A 17462-nucleotide genomic window follows, 5' to 3' on the forward strand; every position below is an offset into this window, starting at 1 on the left:
CGGCGTCCCCGAAGACCATTTTAGAATGACAGGGTAAGGTTCAAGTCACACTGCCAAGGAGTTAGGTACGTGGTGAAGTAAACCACGCAGCAAGATTTATTTACATAGGTGCCAGATCACTGTACAGATAAACACTATATTATTTTATTATACACCACAATCAACTGATAGTTACTAAAATAATATTAATGAGGGTTTTCGCGAATGAAAAATCCGCCAGATGGCAATACGTAGACGCGAGGTCCAAATGCTGCATGATTGGTTATTTTTGACATGACATTGACAGATATGTCAAAATCCACCAATCACGCAGCAGTCAGACCCCACATCCACGTCCCGCCATCTAGCGGATCTTTCATTCGCGAAAACCCTCATTAAGTTAATCATTAGTTGTTTTACACGTAACACAATTTCAAGTCTTAAAACGGTCCTTAGATTCTATAAACTGTACCACTTAGCATTTAGCGTACTTCCAATCACCTTGAGCTCATGGCTGTATGAATTCAACCTGTCTAGTCAAACTACAGTGGCAATAATCCGGGCTATTCCACTTTGAGATCAAAGTGGAATACACCAATAATCCGGTGCCGCCGACACAGCGCACGGCCAAGTTTCAGTCGCCGCCGCGCGTCCACCCTAACTATAGCGTTTGTACTAAGCGTGGCTTCACTTCTCGGAACTCCCCAAACCATACAAGCTTACGTATGTAGTCAGATTATGAATTCGATAAATTATTATTAAAATAGAAATGGTAGGTCTTGGAAAATTTGAATTTTGACTATAATTGTAGTGCGTTGCAATGTGCAATCAAAATATTAGAAGCACGCATTACTCGCTAGATATTTCGATTGAGCTGTGTGCCAGCAGCGGTCCTTTTCGCTGAGCGAATGTATTGCTATACAGTTCATATAAAACGCATTGACCAGCAATGGACATAGCAGCGAGTCACGCTAATTCATATTTACCAAGACCGCAGAATAGTAGAATGTAGTAACAGACAAGTCACATTAAACGTAGAAATAAGACACATCCTTACTTTGCCGAGAATTAACTATTATTTAGAGAATTAAATATTCATAAAATTTTGAAAAGAGCCGCTCCCTATTTAAATACAATAATTAAAAGCACACTCTTATTTCTAAGTTTAATTTAGGGACATAAGATCATCGCTTGTAGCAATCCAAAACAACAGTAAGTCACAATCCTTCATAGTATTTGATACTCGCGCCCGATCGCACGTACTCTTGATCCCAACATTAAATTAAAACAAATTTACAACATCAATTAATTAATATTACACCAAAACAGGTAAGTACATTAAAATACACATATACCGCACTAATAAACTCTGTATATTGATCAGTTACACAATTGATGCATAATAATTTCCACCATGTTCTGAAAATTCTCAGATTGTTCAATTCATAATGAGACGAAGCATTGTGTAACTTTATACAGCATTTATTTGTATGGAAAATAGACTAGAAATTGTTTGAACAATCATTTTAAACACTAAAACAACGATTTGGTCAATTGACAACTAGAATTACACAACAATTTAAAACGAAAAATGAAATTTTCATATTTTTTTAAATAGGAAAATTTGTAAGTTTTTAATTGACACAATTAACAAGATATTTCGATAAGTTTTAAAGTTAAGCTCAGACGTGACAAGCGATCATTGAGATAAAGATTTTTGATAACAATAAAAGGGATTGGAATAATTTTTAATTTAAAAATATTTACAATTATTTGGTTTTCAATTTACTGGAAAACATACAAGGGAACACTTGATCTAACGTCTTTTCAAAACTTTGTGATTCGTTGAAAATTTCATGTGCCAGCTTTGTGGGAAACGATACAAATATTTCATCAACAAATTAAGTGCACCGGAAATAATTCAAACATATCTTTCACTAAAATTATAATATCCAATTTGTTGGACTTAAATATACAAAAACAATGAACATCAAACTAATGATATTGAAATAAAACATCTTTTTACATTATCATATTGCTAAAGCCCGTCAATAAATAAAAACAACGACATGGAAGTAATAATATGTACTTAAATAAATAATCAAGATAAGGTAGACTGGATTGGTCTGTTCAAAATCTGTTTTTTTATTTATTTAGCGTTTATAGACAAAAAGGAATCGCCAAAATTATATCTACAAGAGCACATACAATGCTTAATCAATCTCACAGGTGAGAGGTACCTATCGTATTTGCTTTCACCAGTTGGCGCCACTGGCGAGTGACAGAACCTTATAGATCGTTTCATCCACGAAGACGCGCCCCACCATTTTTTGGTCGATGCAAGCGGGGCGCGGGGAGTTTGATCCGAGCAATCCGAGCGTCATTATTGTAGTGTGCGTGTGCACTCATGGATGATTTAGCGTGTACCGATAACACTCAAACATTAGCGGAAGAATGGTGGGGCGCGTCTTCGTGGATGAAATGATCTATACTCTACAGTAGCGTAAACCGGCCAGGGAACACGATAGTCCTCATTGAGAGCGTTTTGAGTGTATATCTATCAGCCGTCTTCCAAAGTTCGATGTAATTTATTTATTGACGGGTCACTCCATGTACAATTCGTGATTTACTATTGAAAGACTTTTAACAGTAGAGCACCACTGACCGAACTGACCGCCCATGTCACTATTGTCACAAGGCTCTCTCTGCTTGCGGTTGAAAATGGAAGAAAGAAAAAATATTATCTGACAACTTATAAAAAAAAAAAAACAATGGAGAGAAAAGAGACAAAAAATGTTGTCAAAGAGGTCACCCTACTCAGTATCATCTTGACAGTTGACATTTTACTGCCAAGTGCCAAGACACTGGTTTTCAGTGGGTACCTTGTACGCAGGGGCAAAAAGAATCTTTACAATTATTAACATTAAAATAAAATGTATAATAATAAATTCAAATTAATTGAAATTCACAATAAAATAAAAATAAAATAACGAAAAACAATACTAGTGCAAATAAAATGGACTTTCTTCCATTTTCCGACCGCATGCAAAGAAAGCCTCGCCGCACTGGACGTCGCAATTCCATTAGGAACTATGTGAACGTGCAAATAATGTATTTCGTGAGTAACAAGCATTCTTTATTAATTAACTGTAATATCTAGGTTTAAAACACTATCTATCTGGCAACACTGCGAGTGTAGCCATACAAGAAAAAGGATAAGTAAATTGTTTCGTAACACAGCTTTTATAAAACAGTAAATAAACATTATGTACAACGACAACAATAAAATAAAACGACAAATTGTTAAAAAAAATGTTTAAACTGATAATGAATTACGATAAAACAAAACAGTGTCAAGATTTCTAACAACAATATTTTTATTCTTAATGGCTACACTTCACAGTGTTGCCCACTTATTAATTTACCTTAAAATCTTATTGAGTCAAAGGCAATCTCTCGAAGCTATTATATTTAGTAACTTCGCTAACTTACTAGTTCGCTTTGATAATTCACTATAATAATTATTATGTATTTACTTTATTATATTTATTATTACGGCGGGAATTGGAATTTGTATAAAATTCTTCTGTGATTATTAAGTTTAGTTAATAACAAAATAATATCGTTGTATAGATAAAGTATGAATTATTTATTAAATGTGTATATTAGAAGAAGTAATATGAAACGTTTTTACATTACGGAATAGTAAATAGGTAAATGTGGAATATAAATACTGCATGACTATTATATTTTTTAGTTGATTCTTTTTTCCGGCTTTTGGTTATTTCCACATAAAATAGTTATGCAGTATTTACGTAAGATTTGATATTATCTTCAAAGCAAGTAAGCACAAGGCTAGCTTTCGATTATTATGTTTTGTTTGTGAATTGACAATTAACTGATAATTGACGAAAATAACATGAGGTAGTAATGTACAGGTAGATGACGTCTTCGGATATTGGATGAACAAACCACGGGACATGAAGTGTTTCGTGGCCAGTGGTTTGGTCTTCCAAACTGCGGGTAGATATCAAATTTCACTGATTTTGCATCTATATGACACAGATTTCAAAATATTATTGCAATTTAAAATTAATTAAAATCAAAATACAACAACATTGAAGAATAATAATTTGAGGACATAATTTAACTTGGTATTTCATAAATAAATAGTAAATATCTAATTTTTCATTTTGGTAAATTACCCACATTTTCATTTTGGTTGATAAAGTTAAAACAACGTAACGGTACGCACAAAATATCATGTGTATGTAGTGCAAGCGATTCTCGCCGTACAGACCTGTGTGTGGGCGCTCATAGAGTCCAAATTTGCACATCGCGGCACACGCCTGCCCTATGGTATGCGCACCGATTGAAGCACTTTACTCGCCTGTAAAAAAAGTAAACAACATTTAGTAGCTGCAAAAAAAAAAACATAAAATTCACAAAAAAAAAGACTATTTTTTGGGAGTCAGTTCCTCCCCATAAACAACATAGTGTGTAGTAGAAAAATAATGAAGAAAGTCAGAATCAAAGAAGGACGCTCTTATCGTTTGACTCGAATCGATATTTTCACGTAAAACTTCCTAGATAGAGCCGTGAAATAAGAGAATAATAAGGGTGGGGCCCTTATTATTTTTATGAGCAGGTTAAGTTTAGGTTTGTCTAAAATTCGTGTGATGTAATATTTTATGGAAGACCTCTTACTAGTTTTACAATACATATTAGTACTAAATAATTGGCCGTTAAACATTTGCAAAGTAATAAACTGTACATATTTATATTGTGCAGGAAATGGCTATTTTAATCAGTGCTGTAAAAGCTCTCGTGACATTAGTAAAGGTGGAAACACATCACCAATTCACTGTACGGCTGAAGAAGGAAAATGGCTGAGTTAATAGCTATAGTTTGAGTAGTACGGGAATAGTCCCACCTCTCGTTCCCACCACTGAAACACCTGTGTAGCCAGGATCTACAGCTTGACCGCCACAAAAACTCAACCAATGAAGGTCAAGTTTGTCCCGGGGGAAAGTTAAACTGTCATTGGACCCGCAACGAAATTAATCAGAAGAACATAGAAGGAGTTCGAAATTAAGGTTCAACTTCCCTCTATTGCAAAGCGGATGACAGGTGACAAACAAAGGTTTAAAACCTTTAAGAGCCATTTTACATTTTCGTGCGAATTTCTAAGATTTTGGAAGCATGAATTACTATCTTAAGCAACACCCAGAGATTATTAAATAACTGCGAAAGATAGGTCAATCCTTGGTGTTGACCATTAATGAAACGGATTTACTAAAACTCTTTTGCTTAATTCACAGTGCCCCATCTCCCACAACCATTTTACGGAAAAATTGCCGCAGACTCATTTTCAAAGTCCTGTATCTATTATTTATGCTCATATAATAAGCTTAAAAATATATAGTAATCATCGGACATATATTCTTGTAGTCCATTAATGAAATAGATTCTTGAATTTCATTACCATTATTGAGTAAAATCTAAAAATAATTTGGCAAATTTGAAGATTAACGTCACATTTTGATCGTGGTTTTTGGTTTAAAAACACAGCAATAACTGCAATAAAAGTATCCCCAAATAAAGAATATTCATTGTAGAATTGATTTCTATAGTTATTGTTTAAATATTAGTAACCACTTTGTCAAAATATTGGTGTGAATATCAGTATAAATTACAATGCGCAAGCCGACATCGATTAGTATGGCGCGAGCGCCCGTCAAGGCAGGACCTGTATCATTTTTCCCGCCGTGACGTTTACGTGCGTTCGTGTCGTAAAGCGGTGATTTGTACGGCGACTAAATACATTTGATACTATGCCGAGAGGCTGTTTCGAGTCGGCCGACCGAGCAGAAATTGAAATGATGAATTTTAATTTCTTTGACGGATCTGGGTGTAACTATGTATAATATGTAGGTACCATGTATTTAATTTAATAAATAAATTATAAAAAAGTATATCCATTATGCTAGCACCCTTAACACAAGCATATTGGTTGCCTACTTTTGGACTAGACGGCTCTGTGAAATTGTCCAAAGGTATGTTTATTTATTTATTCCGCTTTGAGTTTTGTTTCGTGAAGAAGAAAAAGAAGCGTTTTGTTTCGAGAGGGAAGCTTTGTTGTTAAATCTATACTAATAAAAGAGGAAAGATTTAATTGTTTGTTTGTTTGTTTGGACGCAATAGGCTCCGAAAAAAAATTCTTTCACGATTTAGAATCCTAATTTTTTTCTATGTAGGTTATAAAATATTTTCAAAAACTTTAGTCCAAAATCTTTGATAAAATTCGACGTTTAATAAATAAATTAGATAACATATTTATACTTTTTTTTTCAGTACGATTTTAGTATCTACTTGTTTTTCAGAAATTTTACGATTTAACTAAACTTCTAAAGTGTTTATATTTTATGCATAACTAGCGGCCGCCCGCGACTTCGTACGCGTGGATCCCATTTTACCCCCTTCATCTATCTTACGCGGTTTAGATTTTTTCATACAAATGTTTTTTCCCGCTAACTCCCGTTCCCGTTGGAATTTTGCAAAATATCCTGTTATAACTAAGCTTTAAGTTTACTAAGGTACCTGCTTGCCAAATTTCAAGCGTCTAACTTAAGCGGTTTAGAATTTTCATACAAAAGGATTTTCCCGCTAATGCCCGTTCCCGTGGGAATTCCTAAGTATCCTATAACCTGCCCAGGAGTATGAAGAATAATTGTACCAAGTTTCGTTAAAATCCGTCTAGTAGTTTTTGTTTCTATAAGGAACATACAGACAGACAGACAGACAGACAGACAGACAGACAGACAGACAGACAGACAGACAGACAGACAAAAATTTTACTGATTGCATTTTTGGCATCAGTATCGATCACTAATCACCCCCTGATAGTTATTTTGAAAATATATTTCATGTACAGAATTGACCTCTCTACAGATTTATTATAAGTATAGATTTATTAACTTCTAAAATATACATATTTTATATCCTATTGATAGATGACGTGCTTCGTATTTTATTAAAATTATTACCTGACTAGGTTAAAAAGGTGTGGAATGTTATTTTGAAGATAACTTGGTTCCATAGAAATATAGAGAGATGCTAAGTAATGCGCTGAGTTCGAAACTCAGTGTCGTATTAGAAATTCACACACACAAAGAAATCAAATTATGTGCTCATTATCCACTGCGGTATCAGTATTCAACGTTCGAATAATCTTAGTACTATGCAAGCAATATAAAGTGTTTACATAATGACGTCGCTACTGTCATCATTGCTTTCACAAGCAATGTGTTCCCATTTGTCCCTTGTCACATTTCCCTTTAGTTTCTGTGATCTGTGCTTGTTTCTAAGTTGATATCAATGAAATATTCCTTAGTATTTTTGATTTAAATTATTTTTTTTATTTTGACACGTGTTTGAAAAATCAAGGTCAGATTACAATAAAATAACAAGTGAAAACGTAACATTGCATTGCAACTCGCAATTTCGCAATATTGATGAGGAGATTCCATTGGAAAGTCTGTATTCATTTCCTAGGATTCCCCTAACACCATCAAATTCAAGAGAATTAAAGAGAGTGCAGTTTTCCATCTCATGCTTAGGGACCACGGTTTAAAATAGTGTGGTTGCATAGAGCCTGCAACGGGCAACCGCGTGCGCAGCTGCTCATACTAATTTTCGATACAAAAGCAAGTGTTGACGCCTTCACGAGTTTTAGCGGAGTTCCATATGGTAGCGGGAGTAGACTTAATGGAAATCTATGCTTCTCCGACGACCAGTTGTATGTGGAATACTCCAGAGTATGCGCACACAATAGCCTGGTGATTTTAGCACCTGAAGGAAAAACAAAAAAACATTGTTTACAAAGAAATCTGCGGCAGGTGTAGTGTTTTAATTTTGTTTTAGAAAGATCTCATAATTTTGTAAGTATTCAAATATTTAAACATAATAATTTGTAGATTTTATATCAAAAAATATAATTATTTAACAAAATTAATTTTCTTAGAATATTTTAATTCTATTAGAACCATTTTCCACTTCATCGCAGAAGAAGTCGCGGGCAAAAAGCTAGTATGAAATATGTAGTATTGCCCGCAGCTTCACCCGCTTGAAATTTAGTTTGTCACAGATCGTCATAAATTATAGTCTATACATTGTTATTCTGGTCGACGCCAGGGATGGATGAGCGTCGCTGTCGCTGGCGACACGGTCTTCTGGTTCAGGGTTCATAGGTAGGCGTAGGTCTCAGGCAAAATGAAATCCACTCGTAGAAATTAATAAACTCAGTGTATTCACGAAAATAATTACACACAGCACTAGAGTCGTATCGGAACTGAGTGAACCAAAGGTCTTGCGATAGGAACGTCCGACCCGAGTGATAGTTGAACACAGACTGCCTAGTACTGCTGTACTGTACTGTAAAGTTTCATCAAAATCTGTTTAGTAGTTTTTGCGTGAAAGTGTAACAAACATCCAGACATCCACACAAACTTTCGTATTTATAATATTAGTAAGACTAGTAAGAAGTAAGATAGTAAGATGAATTATTTTAGTTATTTGTTTACTTATAATAATATTTATTTATTTATTTCTTAGCTCTGTCTGATAATGGATCTGGAGGAGATGCAATGGTCACCTCCGTAACAAAACAATAGAACCCTATGGAGTTTGGGCTTGTGTGATTCGCCTTGACGAATATTTCGTATCCAGGGTCCGATGCTGGAGCTGTAAGGGGCAGTTTTTTTTTTTCACTATGTGACTGTCTTTATTTTGTACTTAATATATATTTTACATATTATACCTATTCGTGTTTCATTATGAATCGAAATATAAAAGACTTAATAAACTCTATTAAAAATTTAAATTAATTTATCAAGTTTGAATACCTCATTCTACCTTAAAATTAATAACTTAAATCAAGTCTTAATACGGTCACGGCTCAAGATTTTTTTGTCCATTTCAGCGTTCTTTTTACTCTTTTGACGTTGCGTTGACAGCTTTTACCTAAATTCGCGCGGAATATTTTTGTGAAATGGCTCTTAAGAAAAGATTATGCACCACGGACAATAAATATCAATTAAGGGGGCTTATCTTATGAGCAATTAGCAACTACCTGCCAATAATATTTCTCACAAAATCGCTTAAAAGCACGGAAATTTTTCCTTGTCGCGACAAAATCGGTGTAATAAATTGCGGAAACAGATGTATGTTGTATTGAATTAAGCATTATATCACGTTCATGTTTGTTAGTTTGAGTAGTGGTGGTGACGTGCCTCGTACTCGTGGTCGGCCATGACACCAGTGACGGCGAGCAGCTGGTACTGGCGCGCGCGCAGGGCTCCCGCGCCGCGCCGCAGCAGCCGCAGCGCTGCCGCGCCTGCCGCTGCGTTGCCGCACGTCACTTGACGCACCTGGGGCGTCACGAGATGTGTAGTACACGGCTCAATCCTCCATTTTCCCGAAACTACACCCAACATCAAATAAACCGCACCTTCCGCGACGCGAACTTTAAAGACTTTCTTCTGACACAATTATGGTACCCCAACAATATTGGTGTTATTTGAAAGCCCAATAAATATCCTTAAAGAAAAATACATTTAATTTCTAAATAAATGATTAACATATACCATAAATGTGACTTGAAAATAGACCTCACTTTGGGCTCACCTCTGGAATCAATTAGACCAATTTTTATGGTTATAAAACCAAATAAAGATCTCACGTGTCCTCTTTAACAGATGGATAGCGATTAATCCCAACTTAACAGTTTTATAGTCACAAAAAATGGCTATAGCGTAACTACCTATTTTTTGAAGAAGTGCCTCTGGATCCTTGTAAAGACACATTTTTGGGGTAAAAACCTTCCCTTTAATGAAATGAAGTTTAGAACTAGGCTTTCAAATGGTACCAATGTTGGTGGGAAGTGGGGATGCATACGTTTGATAAGTGCTTGTCGCGGGAGGTGCGATTTATTTGATGCCGAGGTGTATAACAAGGTCTTTAAAGCACGAGTGAAGTCTACAACGTGTTCCTTTTGATATCCCATAACTTTAAGCGTATATTCTATACATAAAAATAATTTAAAATTTCCAAGAAACATGTGTCCCAAAATGCATATTTTCGAAGATATCATCAATTTAATAATATTAGTTCTTAAATTGTCACCGCTATGACTATAGTCTGGTCCGTAAGCACTTATTGAAACGTCGCAATTATAAAGACTAAAGCCCGGTCCGTGAGCACGTAGAATTTTGTCCAATGACCCCAAGCTACCCATCCTTATAGTCCAGTAGAATTAGCTTTTAAATCGGAAATAATTCCTACAAAAGATTTTATTGTTTTAATGGCTTCATTGGTTGCCCATTAAGACTTTCCTAAGTTTTCGACTTCGACGGAGTTGTGCTTAAGTGGTGGGGGCCCCCGAAAGGGGCATTTTTTCGGTTTTCCGGTTATACCGCGTAAAGGACTTACCTTATCAAAAAGTGGTCTTCATGACGGTTGAAGGGCACTTAATCCTGCATTGAATAAGACCAAATTCATATGTTTTGGACAAACCGTTCTCGCGCTAAAGTTCGGCAAAGTAGAAAATATACGTATAATTAATGACCCTCTCCACGTCCAATGGTTTGTTACCCACAGGCTTCCAAGCCTTGTAAAGGGTCGCCTTAACCAGTGTAACCCTAACAAGGCTCACGAGTTTGATTCGCTTATCCTTGTTCGTCCCAGCCGTTCCTTAACTGCGGTTGCTGCACCTCTTGCTGGCACTCTCCTGAACGACTCTGTGTTACCTACTGTGGCTGCCCCTCTTCCTTGTATCCTCCTGCATGACTACGTTGCCTAGCCGTATGCCTGGTCTAAGGTTCGACGCCAAAAATCAACAACAACAAGTTCATATTAAAACGCTGAAGAGTTTTTTGTTTGTTTGTTTGAATGCGCTAATCTTAAGAATCACTAGTTTGATTGAAATCATTATTTTTGTGTTGAATAGCTCATACATTGAGGAAGGCTATAGTATATATACAATCACTCTACGACTAATAGATGCGAAGCAGTAAAGAAAAATGTTGCAAGCACGGGAAATAGTATTTAAACTATTTTCACTCGTACGAAGTTGATTTTGTGGCGTCGAACCTTGGACCAGGCATATGGCTAAGCAATGAAATCGTACAGGAGGGTACAAGGAAGAGGGGCAGCTACATTAGGTAACACAGAGTCGTTCAGGAGAGTGCCAGGAAGAGGTGCAGCAACCGCAGTTAAGGAACGGCTGGGACGAACAAGGATAAGCGAATCAAACTCGTGAGCCTTGTTAGGGTTACACTGGTTAAGGCGACTCTTTACAAGGCTTGGAAACATGTGGGTAACAAGCCATTGGACGTGGAGAGGGTCATTAATTATACGTATATTTTCTACTTTGCCGAACTTTAGCGCGAGAACGGTTTGTCCAAAACATATGAATTTGGTCTTATTCAATGCAGGATTAAGTGCCCTTCAACCGTCATGAAGACCACTTTTCGATAGGGTAAGTCCTTTACGCGGTATAACCGGAAAACCGAAAAAACGCCCCTTTCGGGGGCCCCCACCACTTAAGCACAACTCCGTCGAAGTCGAAAACTTAGGAGAGTCTTAATGGGCAACCAATGAAGCCATTAAAGCAAAAAAATCTTTTGTAGGAATTATTTCCGATTTAATCAATTTTTGTGTTTAATTCTACTGGCCTATTATCGCTCGCGCGTAATTATAATGATGTCGCGACTGTGCGACGGGCGGCCGCAGTGAGTGTGCGAGCGAGACAGCAACATAATTACGCGCGAGCGATAAGGATGGGTAGCTTGGGGTCATTGGACGAAATTCTAAGTGCTCACGGACCAGACTATACACGGTTCAAACTATTGTGGTGTACTATATTATATTAGTGGTGACCGAGTTTGTTCCGGCGTTTCTTCTCAGCACTTGCCATATTATGTTTGTCTCGAAGCGCTGGTAGGGCCCAAAAGATAAGGAGCATGTAAAGTGCCCCATAAGGGCTATCTTTTCTTATTTATTAATTACTATATTTTGACGTTCATAAGTGCCACTTGAGGTCTAAACTGAAAAAATATTTTTGATTTAGATTTTTTGATTTTGTGTTTCCGAAACTATGCAACCCTAAAGGCTTTGTCACACTGGTGGATTGCAAGCGTTGTCTGGGTGGAGCGGCGGAGTCGCCGCGGCTTTTTGCAAGCATTTTGGAGACCGTGGCGTGCCCGCCGCTTCTTCACTCCGCTTGCAATCCGCCAGTGTGGTAGTTAGGGGGTTCGTTCGTTTCAACCAAATAACGTCCACTGCTGGACAAAGGCCTCCTCAAGTATTTCCACAACGAATGGTTCTGCGCTGCCCACATCCTCACCTCTCGTGACCTTCACCAAATCATCGGTCCACCTAGTGGAGGGCCTGCCCACACATTAGTGATAAGACCTATATGTACACTTAGTATGCAAATAAACAATTTGAATTTGAAAACGTATTGTACCCTAAGGGTGTAACCATTATTTACGTGAAGCATTTAATGGGAGTTGAAGGCCAGGCCGATTCTCAAACAATCTTACTTGGGGGAAAAGGGGGATTCTGTTAAGTATTATGTAATTAATTTTTTGAACAATCTCACATGAGATTAGAAGACCCTAGGAGAGGGGTCAAGCCAAATCTCACGATATCTCACTAAAGGGGGGAGAACGTGTTTTGAGCGTCAGCAAGTTAAGGGCAATAAGAGAGGGTACACAACTGAGTTAAATGTAAAATAATTACCTGTGCAGGAGAATGTGAAGGGTCCAGAACTAAAAGTGTAGCTTTGCCGTCTTTATGTTTCTCATACCCTATTATCGTTCTAGAATGACCTGCAAACAAAACATTTTTTGAGCCTCATCTGACATTTCTCTATTTGCTCACACACGACATGAAACACAGACGAGTAAAGAAATGCAATTTTTTTGTACCACTATTTGTTGTGTGCAATAAAGATTTTAAATAAAATAAATAAATAATTAATTTAACATACACCAAACTCAGATGTTTAACCGATTAAAATGAGGGCTATCGTTTTTATACTTAACAGTTGGCACCCCTGGCGATTGACAGGACTTTACTCTACAGTGGCGCTAACCGGTGAGCGCTAAAACGATAGCCCTCATTGCTTTTAATGAGGGTTTTCGCGATTGAAAAATCCGCCAGATGGCAATATGTAGACGCGAGGTTTAAATGCTGCATGATTGGTTATTTTTGACATGACATTGACCATGCAGCATTTGGACCTCCCGTCTACGTATTGCCATCTGGCGGATTTTTCAATCGTGAAAACCCTCATTGTTCAGATAAATACACATTCTTATGTATTCAAAAACACGTATTTACTGGGACTGAACATGTATTTATTATTAGTGATGGTGTACCTTGGTGCTGCAAGTACAATGGTGCCTTGAAAGCGCTAGGCTCTTCTTGAAAGTAGCGAAGCACCCAGTCGAACAGTGCCGGGTGTGAGCCGTCCGCGCCCGTCGGCTTGTGGAAGTCGATCAGCTGGCATCTGACAATTACCATCATCATTATCAGTCGATTACTTACTAGCAGAGTAAATACAAATGAGTAGGTCATCTTCATAGAAACGCACCGAGCGCGGTTTGTATGTGAGCGCGCCAATACGTATGCGGCGCGCACGCACACACTGACAAAATTCGGCGCAACCACGACTGGCTCCTTGCCTAATCCCCGCTAAATTTTGTCAGTGTGTGCGTGCGCGCCGCATACGTGTTGGTGCTCACATACAAACCGCGCTCGTGCGTTTCTATGAAGATGACCTACTCATTTGTATTTACTCTGTTACTAGTCTCCACTGTAGGACCACGACCCTATCTAATTTACTAGAAACAAATGGAGGATTTGTCCTACACTTCTTACGCTGGCCAGACGGGTTGGGGAGGGCGCCATCAATCAAAAAATCAATGGCCTGATTAGGTTGACATAAGGCCGCAGGCCATTTAATCTCCACTGCAGGAGCACGACCCTCACTATACGGGTTGGAGAGAAACCATCATCATCATAGGTGGAATTGTGTAAAGCAATCGTAATCATTTGACAGTTCAACCAGGCCTGTTCATCTCCGCGAGTTTACATCGAAAACAAAACACGCACGATGGCCCACCTACAGGATACTATTCGACAAGGCCTCACATACGAGCGAACATTGACTCACGCATGCGTATTCTTGTGTATGATGGAAGAAAATAAAGAAAATGGTGTACTAAATATTGTGCAGTATTTAACTGCCTAAGTAATAATAAAAACACAGAATGTACTTTTTTAAGTTGCCTCAAGACACTGAGAGGTAAATAAGTATTAATATTATTCATGATAATTCATGCTAAATCATGTATTTCCTCCGCCATTTTCCGCAGTTTGGCACTTCACGTCACATAATTTTACCGAAGTCAGCCCTATAGCTTCGGCGCAGTGCCGATCACTGACGTTTGTCAACAAAATGGTGCTTGACTCTTGAGACAGGCTAAATTACACCATATTGTTAATGACATTGAGCATACATTTTTTTAAATACCTTCGCGAAGTAAAACTTCTGTACGTAGTACTTATTATTATTCTGTGGTTCAACGTACGATAAAGTCAGTTAAACAAAGCGTTTGACGGAATAATCGTACGTTATGAACTGTCAAATGATAACGATTGCTTTACACACTTCCACCTCAGGTCAGTCTCTATGAAGGAGCACGATCCTAGCTGAGGATCGGGTTGGAGGCATGCCCCCTAAACATAGTGACAAGGGACAGTTTTCATTTCAAAATCACTTCACGGAATGCAGGGGCAAAGTTTACAAGTGTTTAGTTTAACATCTTTGAAAATTAGAAATAATCAAGGTTATTGAGTTGCATAAATTAAAGTACCTTATCCTAAGCGATGAGAGTACCGTGACCACTTCGCACGCACCGATCCACTTGCGAGTGTTGTGTAACTTTGAGCCTAACTGTTCTGAACCCTGAAACAAAAATATATTTATGTATTTTTTTCATCAGTAGATGAACGAGATACAACAAAACAACAACAGCCGGCTAGTTATGCTTTGTGGACGTCACATGGCTAATGAAGCTCCGGCTAGTCTGTATCTGATCCATGTGTCATCCGACTAGCGTGGCTGAATTTGAGCAGATGTCATCTAGCTGGTATGCTCTATCCAACCCGGGGTGTCAGCCGGCTGACACCTAACCTGACCTGTGTATCGACCAGCTAGAGTGGCTATGGCTGATCCAGACAGATGTCACCCGGCTAGCGTTGCTAGGGTGTCACCCGGCTAGCGAGCGGTATCCATCCAGGTGTCACCCGGTTAGCGTCTCTAGGGTGTCACCCGACTAGCGTGCGGTATCCATCCAGGTGTCACCCGGCTAGCGTTGCTAGGATGTCACCCGGCTAGCGTGCGGTATCCACCCAGGTGTCACCCGGCCAGCGTGGCACCGACCTGCGTGTCGAAGCCGAGCTGCCAGGCCCTCTCGACGAGCAGCTGCAGGCGCGGGATGGAGGGCACGCAGTCACAGTCGCGCTCGCCCGCGCCGCCCAGCAGCGCCGCGTAGGGCGGGTGCTTGAGCAGCGAGGATAGCACCGTCTGCATGTTCCTAGAAGCGTTGCTAGGGCGGCTAGTGTGCGGTGTCCCAATCAGGTGTCACCTGGCTAGCGTTGCTCGTGTGTCACCCGAATAGCGTAGTGTATCCCATTCAGGTGTCACCCAGCTAGCGTTGCTAGGGTGTCACCCGGCTAGTGTCACTAGGGTGTCACCCGGCTAGTGTCACTAGGGTGTCACCCGGCTAGAGTTGCTAGGGTTGCTAGGGTGTCACCTTGGTAGCGTGCGGTATCCATCCACGTGTCACCCGGCTAGCGTTGCTAGGGTGTCACCCGGCTAGTGTGCGGTATCCATCCAGGTGTCACCCGGCTGGCGTTGCTAGGGTGTCACCCGGCTAGCGTTGCTAGGGTGTCACCCGGCTAGCGTGCGGTATCCGCCCAGGTGTCACCCGGCCAGCGTGGCACCGACCTGCGTGTCGAAGCCGAGCTGCCAGGCCCTCTCGACGAGCAGCTGCAGGCGCGGGATGGAGGGCACGCAGTCACAGTCGCGCTCGCCCGCGCCGCCCAGCAGCGCCGCGTAGGGCGGGTGCTTGAGCAGCGAGGATAGCACCGTCTGCATGTTCCTAGAAGCGTTGCTAGGGCGGCTAGTGTGCGGTGTCCCAATCAGGTGTCACCTGGCTAGCGTTGCTCGTGTGTCACCCGAATAGCGTAGTGTATCCCATTCAGGTGTCACCCAGCTAGCGTTGCTAGGGTGTCACCCGGCTAGTGTCACTAGGGTGTCACCCGGCTAGTGTCACTAGGGTGTCACCCGGCTAGAGTTGCTAGGGTTGCTAGGGTGTCACCTTGGTAGCGTGCGGTATCCATCCACGTGTCACCCGGCTAGCGTTGCTAGGGTGTCACCCGGCTAGCGTGCGGTATCCACCCAGGTGTCACCCGGCCAGCGTGGCACCGACCTGCGTGTCGAAGCCGAGCTGCCAGGCCCTCTCGACGAGCAGCTGCAGGCGCGGGATGGAGGGCACGCAGTCACAGTCGCGCTCGCCCGCGCCGCCCAGCAGCGCCGCGTAGGGCGGGTGCTTGAGCAGCGAGGATAGCACCGTCTGCATGTTCCTAGAAGCGTTGCTAGGGTGTCACCCGGCTAGAGATGTAAGGGTGTCACTCGGCTAGCGTTGCTAGGGTGTCACCCGGCTACTGTGCGGTATCCATCCAGATGTCACCCGGCTGGCGTTGCTAGGGCGTCACCCGACTAGCGTAGTGTATCCCATCCAGATGTCACCCGGCTAGCGGTGCTAGGGTGTCACCCGGCTAGCGTGCGGTATCCATCCAGGTGTCACCCGGCTAGCGTTGCTAGGGTGTCACCCGGCTAGCGTGCGGTATCCACCCAGGTGTCACCCGGCTAGCGTTGCTAGGGTGTCACCCGGCTAGCGTGCGGTATCCACCCAGGTGTCACCCGGCCAGCGTGGCACCGACCTGCGTGTCGAAGCCGAGCTGCCAGGCCCTCTCGACGAGCAGCTGCAGGCGCGGGATGGAGGGCACGCAGTCACAGTCGCGCTCGCCCGCGCCGCCCAGCAGCGCCGCGTAGGGCGGGTGCTTGAGCAGCGAGGATAGCACCGTCTGCATGTTCCTAGAAGCGTTGCTAGGGCGGCTAGTGTGCGGTGTCTCAATCAGGTGTCACCCGGCTAGTGTTGCTAGGGTGTCACCCGGCTAGCGTGCGGTATCCATCCAGATGTCACCCGGCTAGCGTCGCTAGGGTGTCACCTGGCTAGCGTTGCGAGTGTGTCACCCGGTTAGCGTGCGGTATCCATTCAGATGTCACCCGGCTAGCGTCGCTAGGGTGTCACCCATCTAGCGTTGCTAGGATGTCACCCGGCTAGCGT

The 17462-nt window shown here is 41.0% G+C and overlaps 1 protein-coding gene across 1 annotated transcript; it reads right to left on the minus strand.

Moving 5' to 3' along the window:
- Positions 1–4118: 4118 nt before the first annotated feature.
- Positions 4119–15688, minus strand: LOC135078592 (zinc finger-containing ubiquitin peptidase 1-like). The gene is made up of 6 exons (XM_063973121.1): positions 15491–15688; positions 14922–15013; positions 13422–13552; positions 12781–12869; positions 9270–9407; positions 4119–4369 (listed from the first exon to the last, which is right to left on the minus strand). Exons 1-6 carry the CDS (start codon positions 15638–15640, stop codon positions 4334–4336), a joined length of 636 nt encoding a protein of 211 aa, XP_063829191.1. The 5' UTR covers positions 15641–15688; the 3' UTR covers positions 4119–4333.
- Between the last annotated feature and the right edge of the window lie 1774 nt (positions 15689–17462).

This window comes from Ostrinia nubilalis, chromosome 15 (assembly GCF_963855985.1).
Source record: "Ostrinia nubilalis chromosome 15, ilOstNubi1.1, whole genome shotgun sequence".
NCBI lineage: Eukaryota > Metazoa > Arthropoda > Insecta > Lepidoptera > Crambidae > Ostrinia > Ostrinia nubilalis.